Genomic DNA, 14,690 nt, shown 5'->3' with positions numbered 1-14,690 from the left:
AAAAAGGATATTTTTTTGTTTTGTGTCAATGTTTAAAGATCCGTCAGCGATCAGATTAAATTAGGAGTTAAAGCTTAGACTCTGCCAGCCTCTCTGCAGCTGATTGGCTGGAGATGCCATTTTAAATAATGACTTCTGAAGCATGATTGTTGCCTGGCTAAAAGTGAGAACTTGTCAGCTGAGAAAACAGGAGCAAACCGGTTCTGGGTTGTTTATCTGGTTATAGTTGTGATTTTGTCATCCTGTTTTATTCTGATGGTTTGATTTGTCTCCACTAATTCATACTTTTTCTCGCTGCTCTAAGCTGATTTTGGTTTATTTCTCAAATTCGTCTTCAATGAGAACATTGCAGTCCTCAGCTCTTCTCCTCCTGCGGAAATGACGAACCACCACCACCATCAGAACCAGTGACAGGATGAAGGCACTGGCAAAGACCACTGTGGTGATGTTGGAGGCAAACAGCTCCCTGAATCTCCAGCTTTCTCCATCTGATCTGGTTTCAGGAACTTCTGGTGGAAAATTAACTATAAGACACAAGGACTTAAATTCAGTTTCTACACAAACTGAAAACAACACAACTGTTGGGTCTTTCTGAATCTAACCTTCAGGAGACGCATCACTTTTCGGCTCCAATTTTATGTTCTTATCCTCCTTCACTGCATTAGGAGAAGCAGACCCAACCAGCTGCAGAGGACCCTGGGTAATGTAGTGCCCCGTGGTCTCCATGCTTAGCCCTCGTCTGCGTCGGCGGGATGGTTCGCTCAGACATCCCTGCGCACATCTGGAGAAGGGGTTCCCAGGCTCACACAGGATGACGGAGCAGGTGATGTAAACCTGTAAGATAGAAGGTGAGAGAGTGTGGCTGAAAATGAAGAATTCACTGTAGTTTTTATAAAACAATCTTTGCTTTGATCGATCCTTTAAAGGGGTTTGGTTCTCCTGGACATTATGTGCCTGATTTGGCACACGTGTTAGTGTACTGCCACTAAAAGCTGCCACTACCACCAAAAGCCGATTGTTCTCGGGTTTAAACTGGTTTTTCCAGCCAGTGGAAAAGGGGTATATTTGACCCCCTGTGTTGATTTAAGCTCTATATTTTGAAATTCCTTCCATCTTGATGTTGTTTAATCTATCCAGCCAAATCTGCTGACGGAATAATGGGGAACGTTCTCCAATGACCTAGATAGACCCTGGACATCAGGCATTTTTCCTATCTGGTTTTCATTCCCACTGGAAGCTACCTGGTCGTAATCTCCATTGAATTTGAAGGCCTGGATCTCAAAGTTGTAAGAAGTCTGGTTGGACGGGTGGATCTTAAGGGTTTCATCTTTCACACACCTTGAAGACAACAGATTAAAAAAAAAATTTGAAGAGCATCTTCTTCAGACATTTTTAACGTTTCTGCACAGCAGGACTTACCCATTCTCAATGAAGTCATAGTACATGGGGTTGTCAGGGTTGTTGTCTGGAGTCCCTTTGCATGACTCAACAAACAATGTAACGTTTGGGAGCTCTGACATGGCCTGGATGCCCATGTAAATCATTTCCATCAGCCTGACCTGTACTGGGTAGGCATTAGGCTCCACCCTCTTGGTGAAGTTACCGTTTGTGAATATCTCAAAGGTGTAGCCGAAGCTGCCAAAGCTGGACTCAGTGAAAATGTAATCCGCCTGGTAGAGGCTGTAGAAGTTGGAGACGCTGATGGTTTTGGGAAACTCACAGTAGAAGTCAATCTTAACCGTGTTCCTTCTGATGATGACCTCGTTGGACCTCTCGACAGAGCGGATCTCATTCTTAAAGACGATGTAGTCTCCTTTATCCTGTTTTCATGAAACATTACAGTAAAATTAAAGGCAAAGGTACCGAAGAGGACGGATTTTAGGTCTTTGCTCTGTTTTTCCACACCTCAAGCTGTGTGCCGCAGGTACTGAAGGACATGGTTCCCAGGATGTGAGTGCCGTTGGTGGTGAGCGTGCACGAAGGGTCGCTTAGAGACAGGAACTCTTCACTGACATCAGGCATTGAAGCTTTCTCCACGGCCACCATCATCATGTTAGATAAACACTGAACTGAGGCTCTTCCTGAAAATCAAAAGGATATTGACCCCGTCTGACCTGTATTTCAAACTTTTGGTTGTGCTCCCATTTTTTATGAGATAAACTCAAAGATCTAAAACTTTTCCCACATACACAACGTCAACATTTCCCTCCAATACAAGTGCTCACCATCACAGATTTAGACTGGTTTATGAACAATATTTGATGGAGATGGTTATATCGTGTATGGGGAAAAAATGGGAGCAAACCCAACAGAGTTATGTTTTTGTTGTTGATTGTACTTCATTATCTGTTCTCACATAAAGGATATTTGATTTGATTTGATATTCCAATCATTTCCGGGGTACCCTCATGATAACACTTTCAAAACTTTCAGCAAAATACTTGATAGAATAGATAATAATGACAAAAGAGATGTCATGGCTTCTGAATAGTAAAAATATGTATGAAAACTTGTGGTCTGACTGGTTTTTCAACAGTATGCTGAGTCATGCAACATTACTTCAACCATTTGAGGATTGACTCTTTATGCTCTGTTTGATCTTCATTCAGAGGTGAGATTATTAGATTGTCACGCTCATCCGGGTGTTTGGGTTTCGGTTTTCTTTTCTTTTGTTTTGTTTTTTTTTTATTTTATTCTTGTATTTTTTTTTTTGTTATTAAATTTCCTTCATGATGATAAAAATAACACTTTTTTTTATCATAAGCACATTTTTAAACAGCCCTTACAGGTAGTTAACAAATAAACATACAAGCATTTAATTGTACATGTGTGGATGGGTGCATGTATGCATTATTAGCAGCAAACCTTGGTTAAGAGTGGCTCGGGTCACCTTGACAACGACACATCTCATCTCTGATTGGCTGTAGATTTAGAACAAGCAAAAAAAAATCATTATAAACAAGCTAAGGTTAATCAGAGTCCAAACAATGAATGGTTTCTACTTGATATTAATGAATGTTTATTCAAATGTTGTTTGTCCTGCAGCCGCTGTTTTCTGAGTCACTCTTTGATCGTTTTTAGTCAAACTATAATTCAGCTTTTAGTTAAAGAAAAGAGCCATCATTAGTCAGTCCAGATTCACGATCTTTAAAAGATCTGGACTTTGATGAATTACTGTATAAGACAAAAACATCTTAGAGTGGCTTTTGACTGAGCTTTCTAAACATTTAATTTGTCGTCCACTTTCTTTGATATTATTATCAGTCATTTTACAAATCATTTTTACAATCATCATTTAAATTTTTTTCCTCTTGAATTAACAGTTGTCAACTGTTTAATTCCTTTCATACCACTGCAATCTACTTGTCTGTGTTTATTTTCCTGTTTTCTTATATAAAGCCCTGAGAATTATCTTGCCACTGAATTGTGCTGTATGAATAAATTTAACTTCACTTAGTCATTAAACTTTCCGGTTTACAGTATTCTGTAATTCTGCAAAATAAATAAAATTTTATTTATTTTTTCTGCTTAGAACAGAAATATTTAGGATTGCATTTTAATATCTTCAAAATGAAAGAAAACCGATAATAAAAAAATAACTCCATCTATGAAGCTGTTAGAGGAACAAACAGTATCAAAATCTAAAGATTAAAATAAGCAAAAAGATCAAACCTTCAATGCTTCTTTTGTTGAAAACAATAAAAAGAAGACCAGATCTTTATTTTAATGTCTGTATGATAAAATAACTCACGATGTTGCAGCTTCTGCAGTGAAACAAACTGGAATGAATCTGTTGGCATCGCTTTCATTCGGGGTCCATGTCAGGGTGGCTTCTGCCTTCCCGTTCGACCCGGTTCTGAACTCCTGGGTCAGGTTTTGTGGCCCACTGACCTGGAAGCTCTGGATCCTTCAGAGGAATGAAAAGAGTCAGAAAGAAAGAGGTGTCTAGTAATGTTCTGTAATGGTGCATGAAGCGTGCGAGAAGTCCGTACTGAGCGTTCAGAGCCTGGGCCTCAGCGAACAGCTGGAAGGTCTGACCCACGCTCGCCTGCAGAACATCTCCATATGATGGCGTCCTGGACAGGAACACTGGCGTCACGTCACCGGCCACACAGCTCGATGATGGAGAAAGGACTGAAACCAGAAACCCAGTGGAGGTTTTAATCATTTATTGTGCAACACAGGTGGGAAATTCAGTGATAACAAAGAGACAAAAACTACAAATAAAATCTATTATAAAAAAAAAATAAAAAAAAAAAGCCCAGTATTGTCAGATTGATTCATGTGAAGAAAATCTATTAAAGCTTTTTAAATTCTTCTGAGCATCATATCCAACATAAGGCAGGAATAAACTCTCTTATTTACGGAGGGTGAGTTAATCTCCCTGGAGACAGTCTTTTGGGGACAACCAAGTCCTCAGGACCTGTCCTGGAACCTTTCTGGTCCAACAGGCATGAATCAAACGGCTGGATTACCTTCTCATCATCTGTTGGCTTCAGGGATGTTATTTCAGAAACTCAGCTGCAGGACACTAAACAGAAGTGTGGACTGGAGTTGAAGGTCTCTGGTTTCCCTCACTGTGAAACCGGGAGTTTCCTTCAGGCTGAGTGGACCAGAGCTTCAGTCTGACCGGGTCTATACAGGTCCTCCTGGAGGACCTGATTGTTCTGGACTTTAAGGACTTAACTTTATCTATCATAATTTCTCTATGTGCTGAAGGAATTTCAGCACATAAATAATTTTTTTATTTTTGGGGTCAATAAGAGGCTGTGCGGTAGCACAGTTTACAGCACTGCTGCCTTGCAGCAAGAAGGTTCCGGGTCCAATTCCTGGGCCAGGTTCTTTCTGCTTGGAGTTTGCATGTTCTGCCAGAGCATGCGTGGGTTCTCTATGGGTACCCCAGCTTCCCGCTACAGTCCAAAAACATGACTGTTAGCTTAATTGGCTTCTCTAAAGTGTCCTTTGGTCTGAGTGTGTATGAATGGTTGTGTGTCTCTTTGTTGCCCTGCGACTGACTGGTGACCTGTCCAGGGTGGACCCCGCCTCTCACCTATAGCCTGAGATAGGTCCCAGCCCCACTGGACCCTGACAGGAATAACTGGGAGAAGATGGATGGATGGATAGATAGATGGGTTGAATAAGCCAGTCATCTAACTCTCATATAGGGAGATGCTTTCTACAGCTGCATTTATTTATCTTTAAAATCTTTGCTATTAAACTCCTGATACATAAATCTTTGGTCTGATATTTTAGTTATGCTCTTTATTATGTGGGTAATTTTTCCTGAAGATTTGTTGCATTTATTGGAGCAAACGGCATGTATACCATCTTTAAACATTCAGATGATGCAAAAACGTGGGGCCGATCAGCAGTGGTGATGAGGAAGTCTGATTGGTGGGAATGAAATGAAATCCAGACATTTCTTTGGCTGAGTCCAGGATGAAGCCTTACCTTCCATCAGGAAGTGCAGCTTCAGTCGACAGAGAGGAGGTCGGTTCATGTTGGAGGCCTCTCTGGTCACTGAGCTTCCATCTGCGTAGGTCAGTGTGATGTTTTTGGTGGAGAAGTCCTCCAGTGTCAACTCAAACACGTGTGTTCCAGGCTGGGGTTCCCCTCTGCTTCTCAGCGTGCATGTGGTCTACAACAGGGTTTTTATTTATTAGTTATTATTGTGACATCAATTTAAAGGTTGGATTTCATATGGCTACATCTGAATGTATGCAGAACATCAATACTCCTGCAAGGCCTTAAAGTCATCAGACTGTCAGTTACCTCGTCCAGAGTAAAGTTTGCTGTGGGGTCTGAAGTGAAGCGGCATCTCACTGCATCTCCATCTGGATCATGAGCCAGAAGACGCAGCTGGGTAAAACAGTTCTGAGGAACCCTGTAGGAACATTTTCATATTTCCTCTCATTAGGGGTTGGGGAGCTTTTTGCCTCTCTATGAGCTTTTTTGATCACATTTAACTAAACAAATAATCTTCAACCAATCAAGACAATAGATAAAGGAGGGATTTAAAGGTGGGAATCTGTACCGTAAGGAAGACACTGTTGTGGTGACAGGGCAGGTGTTCATACGGAAGGTATCTGAGCGAACTCCAAGATCCATCTGTGCGTGACTCATCCAGTTGGTTTTGCCTTCCACATTAGACACCCAGCAGCAGCCAGAGTCTCTGGAAACCAAGCAGTGTAATGATGTAAAATTACATCATTTTTAATCTGAACTACAAAAAAAAAATGTTTTTTTAAAGTGATTTATAAATAAAATAGGATTGGTTAAAATTATGCTTCTTTATTTTCTTCACTTAAACCTTGAGAAAAATCCTTACATGGATTTAGGCTGCTCTATGGACTGACTGACAACAATTCTCCACAACTACTTGTTAACGTCTGCCCCCTGGTGGCCATCTTAGGAGACAGACATTCATTAGATTTCCTTTTTTTGTACTTTTCTTTTTCTTTTACTCTTGTTTAGCTAATATGAAAATTCATGCCAAGATGTTGTTAATACGTTAAAATAAACAATATTGGATTATATGGAAAAACAATATATGAATAATATATCATATCATTTAAAATATAACAATGGCTTCAATTTATTTGTGGAAAGAATTAACATGAGACCATTAAATCATCAGTGTCATTATCATCATTATCATCATAATATTTATTATTATTATTATTATTATTATTATTATCTTTACCAGCATTATTTGTAGGTGTAGGAGTATAGAACTGTTAACAAGACTAGACTGCAGGCATGTCTGAAGACATAAAATCCTGGATGACTCTTAAAGGTATGGTGAAGAATTAGAGGGTAGTGAAGACTACCCTCTTCACTTTAAAAATAAAAAAATGCACAGGCAAATCCCTGTACCCGCTCCCGAGGAGGAATGCCTGTTTCTCTTTGTGCATGCTCTGTTTAAAAGTTGCTGTTTGAATCGCTCATACAAGCTTACTTTCTAAAAGAAGATTTGAAATTTTTCCACTATGTCAGACTCCCCACCGGTAAGTGAAAAAGGGGACGAGCGCTTAGGTCGGCCTTACTTAAAGATATCACCAGAATGATTGACAATTAGGAGGACCACTTATTTTGGTGATCCACCAAGAAAAAGAACGTCCTCCACTATACCTTCAACTTTCTGCTCCTGCATGCAGACTAAACAGAAGCTTCTTGTCTTCAGACCAGAGTCTTTGAAAAAGAAGCTGCTTAGTCAGTCATTTCTTTTGGATGGGATTAAATTGAGTAAAAAATATATTTTTTCAGGCACTCTGATGAAATGGAGGAATCAACTGAGTTTAACGTTGCATTAAATTTCAATAATACCAGCACTGCGGTTCTTCCACAGTCTGTGAATACGGATGTCACTGAACACCTACACAAATGGTTTGCACTGTATATTTGAATTTGTAAAAGCAGAATGGGAGGCAGATCTTTAAATTGTCAGGCTCTTCTCCTGTGGAACCAACTACCAGTTTTAGTCCATGAGGCAGACAGCCTGTCTACTTTTAAGGCAAGGCTTAAAACTTTCCTTTTCTGATGATGTAAGTTCAGTTATTATTATATTTAATAAAGTTTATAGTTAGAGTGGCTCAGGTTATCCAGAGCTATCTCTATAGTTATGCTGCTATAGGCTTAGACTGCTGGAGGACATAGGGGCCCTTTTTCATCATTCTGCTTCATTCTATCTCTATTCCCCCTTTCTGTTCAATCTCATAGAAGATTCATCTGGTCTGTTACTGTTTGGCTGTGACTCCAGGATGGAGTCACAGCCAAAATATCAGAAATATTTAGAAATAGAAATATCAGCTGTGCTGCTGCCATTTGCTGCTGTTGCTTATAGATGTTGGTGCTTTTTTTTCAGTGCAGTCCTGTTTCTCTCTGACTGTGACTAACTGGATAATAATACTATGTGAATTGTATTGATCTGACTTTGGAGAAGTTTATCTCTGTATTTAACCCATCTCCCTTGGGAACAGTGGGCTGCCATCGTGGTGCGCCCGGGGAGCCGAGTGGGGGTTAAGGGTCTTGCTCAGAGAGCCAGAGTGGCAGTCTGTGAGAGTGGGGCTTGAAATCAGAACCTCAGGATTCCAAACTCTATGCCCTAACCACTAGCCCATCTTTCTTTTTATAATAGAGATGTGCTCTCTTTCATAAAAAGAGGTTAAGTGGTGCTTTAAGGTTTGCAGGTTTTTAGGTGTAATTAGAGAGAAAAAAAAATTTAGGAAAGATTGAGTCGTTTGAGAACTAGATGTTTCACAGAAGCTGTGTGATCATGAAAAGAAAGATTTGTGTGAGAGTTTCTGGTAAATAATAAATATGAGGAAGTGTCAGCTGTTATTGTTCTTAGCCTTTGTTCTTCTGAAGCTCTCAACCAAACAAAAGACACTGGTGTTTCTTGGCTAAATGAAACTTGAGCGGGGACAACAGCCATGCTCCTCAGGGTGTGGGAGCAGAGAAAAGTAAAGTACCTGAAGAAAGTCAGTGAACTTTAGCCACAACTAGCGATCAAAAGAGGTTTATTTATTTTTCTAAAATAGAAAGTTCTCCTAGATTAGCTGTTTTGTGACCCTTCTGTGACTCTGCTCCATCTTCTGTACAAATTGGAAAGTACAGAACAAGAGCAAGCAGCTGTTCACTGCGGCCACAAGCTCAACCAGGAGGAGGGATTTCTGCAAAGTCAGTGACTGGATGCAATCAGCTGTTTTTTCTTAGACAGAAAACTTTGCAACATTTCAAGAAAAGCAGAAGTTGATGCACTGTTTGACAACCAGGATAAACTGTAATGGATGCAGCTGACGTGAAATCTCTCTGAATCATGGTTATATTTAGCTTGTTTTTTTCAAAGTGTTTGAAAGGTATCAGTCTGATGATTTGAGGAATAAACTGGCTGCACTGAAAGCCTGAATGAAATAAAAAGCTGCATTTTCTTGAGTCACATTTGAGTTCGTGTAACTGTCTTTTAAAGATTTTATATTTAAAACCTTTAAGCATTCATTCCCAACAACATTTCAGTGAATGAATGCGGTCATATAATCCAACTGAGCCCTGTGATCCCAAAGACCTTCATTTTGAACTCAGACCCTCTGATCCAATCCAATTAACACAAGAAAAGAAGAGACAGAGGGGGAAACGTTCTACCAGACAATATCTGGACGATCTTTTCTTCACCAGCAAAAAAGACAAGATATTTCAACTGCTGCTATTTTCTGAAGATTAAATAAATGGTGGAAAATTATTGTCGTGTTCTACAGTTTTTCCAGCTTTGCTTCATTGGTTTTTATTATTGTTATCTAAATGATCAAGCTCTATTTAGTTAATTTCTCTGTGTTCATTTTTGTTTGAATGGTCTACCTCATTCCTTTGTGTCTAGTTTCTTAGTTCAGTCTTAGAAAGAAGGTGGGGCTGACTGTCTGCCTGCTTTTCCTTTGCAATGAGATCAGATATCAGTGGGGTTTTATTCTGGTTTAATAAAGGAATTAAATCAATTTAAATATGAAAAGCTTAATCTTGAGCATATGATCGTTATCAAGACATTTAAAACTGGAATATCATAAACTCAGAATCTGTTCACAGTATCTAATCTATGTGAATTAACAGCTAAAACGATAAACTTCTGGCTTGTTGATTATCAGGAAACTGTATTATTTCAAAAATTATTTGGAAGATATGGATTAAAAAGATAAGAGATTTTCCTATGATCAGCTATTATTTTAAACTCTCCAACAACAAGGTCATTTAGGGCTGTTTTAACACCAGTTCACTCAAACAGAGAAGCAGATCTACACAAAGCTACTTTTTATATAATAACATTAAAAGAAAAGAAACTTAAGGAACATTTTAAAAAGGTTGATTTAAATAGCTGATTTGTTTAAGCAAATATTTCTTCATTTTTTCCCTCATGGATTAGCTGTTTGGGGTCCTGGGGGATCAATTTAGTGTTTGGGAAAATGGTGCCAGTCAGGACTACTGATATATGTTATTTTTTGCTGTATTTTGTATTATATTTTTGTGTGTTTTTGTTAGTTGTTGCTTTTCCTCACCTATTGGCACGCTGGGCAACCACCATAATGCAGCCCAGAACTCTGTTCAGCGCCTGTTGTTCTTAAAGGGAATGTGGTTTTTCTTAATATAGCAACACGTTTCTTGCACACAGCTTTGTTGTGCTGTTTGTATTCTGCAGCCGCTTTCCTCTGAGCTGCAGGTTGGATAGAAGGAACCATCTGAGCTAGTTTAATGCTAGAAGAGGACGTTCCCGGACCTTTGACTTCACTGTCTTTGTTTCAGATATTTTAACACAACCCACTAAAATGGTCAGATTACTCCTCAGACTGCCAGCAAGTTCATGCAGGTCACTGCTCCTTGGGGACTAGATTTAAAAAATGTCTTTCTAGAATCTAAATAATCAAAACAATATTCTTAGTGTTTTTATTTTTCTCTTTGCTTTTGGAGTCACATCTCTACCCAGATTCATTGTTGTTCCCATTGATTTATGGGGGTAAATGTTAGGCTTGTCCCGATCCGATCCACGTATCGGATCGGGACGCCGATATTGGCAAAAAAATGCGTATCGGCAAAGCATGTAAAATGCCGATCCAGACTGCCGATCCAGTTTAAAAAAAAAATCCGGTCCGTATTTTCCAGTTTCGCCGATTGAAACGATCCATTCCACTATTTTGCGCCAGTGTTCCCCTGTTTTGCATTTTTATTAAAACTTACAGTAATACTTGCACCTTTAACTGTTTACGGTTTTACTGCTCACTGTGCAATTTCAGATTGCTATTCTTAATTTTGTCCAGTTTGTGTTTATCTCTTAACAAACAGGTAAGTTTGTTGTTACCAAGCATTGTGTTTTATTTAATCTCATCTAATTTAGCTGGCTAGATGTTATCAAGAGTACTAAAACCCTTTTCAACATGAGTCTTACAACTAAGGCTAAATACTTTAACTTAAACTTAAATACATGCTCGGATAGGCTGGTATCGGCCAGTATCGGTATCGGATCGGAAGTCCAAAAACAATATCGGTATCGGATCGGAAGTGCAAAAACCTGGATCGGGACATCTCTAGTAAATGTTCCTCCTTTGTTGCATAAGATTAAATTAACTTGTGGTATGTATTTGTTAAATGAAAAAAAAAACAAAGCATTAATTTTAATGAGTAGAAACTTGGACGCAGTTGAAAAACTTTGCTGGAACGTCTTCTGAAGTCTGAGTAATTGAACCATTTTTCATAAGCATGTGTCTGCATAGTTCTCATTCTGCCTGCAGCGTTTCAGACGTAATTTGGGCTGCGTCATGGAGAGCTCCTCAGAGTAAACCTGGAGCAGGGTACCGGAAGTTCTGGTTTCAGTTGGTGGGATCTGGACTCACCTCAGAGTGAAACTCGTCCCATTGGCTTGAAAGTTTGTTGTTGTACGTCTCTCGGTCTGGCACCACCTGCCTTGGCCTGAAGAGTCCTGATCCGTTTGGAGCGCATCCGTCTGGTCCAAGTCTGTGCACACCCCACCTTCACAGACCAACGATGACTGGTTCTGACAGTCATTTCTGCCATTTTGTCTGTGATAAAAAGTCACCTGCAGGGTCCATAGAACATAATTCAAACATAAAAGTAATTCCTCCATATATCTAGACATTCCTCAAATCTATTAATTTAGTATGTTGGTGAAGATTCTCAGTCATCCAGGTCATGGTCATTCCAAAAAGGGAAAATTAAAAAAACAATCACTGGACTTTGTTTCCAAGTTTGAAGACGTTTCGCTTCCCATCCAGGAAGTTTTTTCAATTCAAAATGTCAGGAATAGCGTTGAGTTTGAGGCTTTATACATTAGCCCAACAAAGCCTTGTTTTTGTTTTGAAAACATGCAAATTGGAACAGACAAAGGGGTCCAACCATTTGGGATGTGGGTCGTTTGGCTTCCTTTGTTAGCCTGCAATGCCCCATACCTGTCTAGTGTCTAAAAGGTTGGTCGTTAAAGGGAATTGTTGGCCTGGCTGAATAGGCAAAGTTTTTCTGTTCTTTCTTTAGTTTTCTTTAGACTTTCACTGCTTTCTTACTCAGTTCTACTTCTAAATTTGACATTTAGGCAGCTCTTTCAACAAATATGTGAAAGCCCAAGTATAGCAGCTTACACAACCAGAAAACAAGACTTAAAGTTCTTCAGCTGAAAGGTGATGCATCTGTTGTTTCTTTGGTCAGCGGATTACTGGATTTCCGTAAAAGTTCAAAAAAATCCACTGGAATTGGTTTCCAAGATTTGGAGACGTTTCGCCACCTCTCCAGGAAGCTTTCTCAATTCAAATGTCTGGATCCGCAGTGAGTTTGAATCTTATATAGACAAAGCCTTGTATTGCTTGGAAACATGCAAATGGTAACCAATGAGTGGGTCGTTTGGTTCCATTGTTAGCCTGTAATACCTGAAACCTGTCTATGATTCTGAAGGTCAGTCGTTAAAACGTCTTCAAATCTTGAAAACCAATTCCAGTGGATTTTTTTTTTACTTTTACGGAACGACTATAACCTGTATAATCTTCATCAGCGCTTTACTGGATTGTATTCCTGCTGTTTGTCATGAGTTAAATATCTTAAAGCAAACTTTTCTCTACATTAAGGTCCACCAAAAACTCAGAGGTCATACTTATTGGGTTCCGCTGAATAACAGAAACCAAAACTGAACCAAAAAGTTAGTTAAAAACCTGGAGAACAGTTTATCATGGCTTCTTAGGCTCTAAATAAAGAGAAACTAGATCATAATCTGATCAGTTTTATTTTACCTTTAGATCAAAGGAAGTTAATTCTTTCTACCATTTATTTATTTTTATAAATAAGCAGGCTGGATAGAAAGTTGAAAAACATATTTTCAACCTAAGTCATTAGGAGATTCTTCAGCAAGTATGGATGCCACACAGATGTGGAGCATTCCAAAAATTACTTCTTTTGTTTATTTCTTTTTTCTTTATTCTACATGGATGTTTTGTTTCTTTAGTCAGGAAACTGGAAATCATTGCTATAACAAACCAAAGGTTTCATTAAGAAACAAAAATGTTGTTTGTTTGATTATTTAAGTTTTAGTGTTACTCTCTGGAGAATCAAGTTAAACTAAAAACAGATCGTTTGAAGCAGTGATGTTCTTTACCTTGTATGTTCCATCTCTGTTCGTCCTTGGTGGTGAGAAACTGATGCTGTCCCCATAAAAGCCGACAGCTGAGCCCGTCGCCAGCAGAGCGACCAGCAGACACAGAACTGCACCTGCCCCCATGATGCCTTCAAGAATCTGTTCGTGACAAAGTCCAACACACAACTTTCAGCAGCCGAGATGAAGGAGGCCGTTCCTTCCGAGGTCATCCAACAGGTCTGACTGGATCTGAGCTCACTTCAAACCATCCATGCTGTAATAAAAATAGCAAATGACAAAACTATTCACAGCTAGAACCTGCAATTAACTGAACAACCTGAGTTACAGATGAAAAGCAGTTCTTTTAAGGTCCACGCAAGGCTGGGAGAAACATTCACCCTCAACGATTTCCATTTCTGGCTTTGTTTTCTTGTTGTTTAGGTGCAGCCTTTGACTAGACCGCTTAGAGGTAGTTTTGCTGCTGCACAGGCTAACGTCCTAAATAAAGCTCTGACATTCTCCTGCATGATCTTCTGCTAAAGAGCATGATTTACCTAAATTGATGGAGGTCATAAAGGGGTAGAGAAGATCACAAAGCAACCACCATGTCTTGAAATGTGGTATGTTATTTTTTGAGCATACTTCATATATTTATATATTCTTTTATTTGCCAGTTTTTGTTTCTATGGGTCTGCCAGTAGTCAGGTCATTTAGTGAATAGGTACCAAAGATGTGTTCAGTCACAGTTAATCCATAAATGAACAATAGAAGTGAGTACTTTGCACAGATTTTTTCCCCCCCAGATTATCTTTGTTTGTTAGTAATTTCTTGAGAATGTGATAAAATATAGGTGTGACAAAAATACAAAATTAAGAGAAATCTGTCAGGAGTGGATACTTTCCTGCAGCGATGTGTTTGGAATCTGCTTACTTTTCTGCATTTTTATTTACATCTGTAGCTCCTTTCTTTGTTGTTGATTTGTTTATTATGCAGGAGGAAGAGATGATGAAGAGCTTTAATGAGACTGTTCTGGCTAAATAGATATTGAATTTATTTAGGTATGCATTTATTCACTTAAATTTTTTTGTTTTTATACATCCATCCATTTTCTGTCACGCTTTATTCCAGCTGGGGTTGCGAGGGGTGTTATTGCCTATCTCCAGATGTCTACAAGCGAAAAGGCGGGGTCCAGCCTGGACAGGTCGCCAGTCCATTGCAGGGCAACACAGAGACACACAGGACAAACAACCGTTCACACACACTTCCACCTAAGGAGAAATTAGAAAAGCCAATTAACCTACCGGTCATGATTTTGAGTTTTTATACATATCATACAAATATCATATATAAAACATTCCATTGACTGATACATTACCAAGTAGTTATCAAAAATAACTAGAAGGAAATGCTCTGAATTTCTTAGTCATGTTTCGAAAGAAATGTTGGAAAAGACTTTGGAACAACACGTTCATTTTCCTTTACAAGAAAGATACAGCACAAGAAAATAAGGGCAATGTAAATATTTTTAATTCATTTTGCTTCATTTATATAGTGCTGGTTCAAATATTATCTGAAG

At 39.0% G+C, this 14,690-nt stretch overlaps 1 protein-coding gene across 1 annotated transcript; it reads right to left on the bottom strand.

Moving 5' to 3' along the window:
- On the bottom strand, window positions 1–13,292 carry LOC119797696. The gene is made up of 13 exons (XM_038306868.1): window positions 13,136–13,292; window positions 11,373–11,575; window positions 6,035–6,172; window positions 5,773–5,884; window positions 5,452–5,638; window positions 3,993–4,134; window positions 3,752–3,907; window positions 2,866–2,921; window positions 1,906–2,081; window positions 1,420–1,820; window positions 1,242–1,338; window positions 603–834; window positions 1–524 (listed from the first exon to the last, which is right to left on the bottom strand). The coding sequence occupies exons 1-13, from the start codon at window positions 13,256–13,258 to the stop codon at window positions 316–318; spliced, it is 2,232 nt and encodes a 743-aa protein (XP_038162796.1). The 5' UTR covers window positions 13,259–13,292; the 3' UTR covers window positions 1–315.
- Window positions 13,293–14,690: the final 1,398 nt, after the last annotated feature.

Source organism: Cyprinodon tularosa, unplaced genomic scaffold, assembly GCF_016077235.1.
Source record: "Cyprinodon tularosa strain WSP-4 unplaced genomic scaffold, ASM1607723v1 ctg595, whole genome shotgun sequence".
Taxonomy (NCBI): Eukaryota; Metazoa; Chordata; class Actinopteri; order Cyprinodontiformes; family Cyprinodontidae; genus Cyprinodon; species Cyprinodon tularosa.
Note: the sequence above shows the minus strand (reverse complement) of the source record. Positions and strands in the feature narration are given on the sequence as shown.

Coding starts and splice junctions, on each gene's coding strand:
- LOC119797696 (XM_038306868.1), bottom strand. CDS start 13,258: ATGGGGGCAGGTGCAGTTCTGTGTCTGCTGGTCGCTCTGCTGGCGACG. Junction 5,639..5,772: donor CAAACTTTACTCTGGACGAG/GTAACTGACAGT, acceptor ACCCTGTTGTAG/ACCACATGCACGCTGAGAAG. Junction 2,082..2,865: donor CCGAGCCACTCTTAACCAAG/GTTTGCTGCTAA, acceptor TTTGATTTTCAG/GAAGAGCCTCAGTTCAGTGT.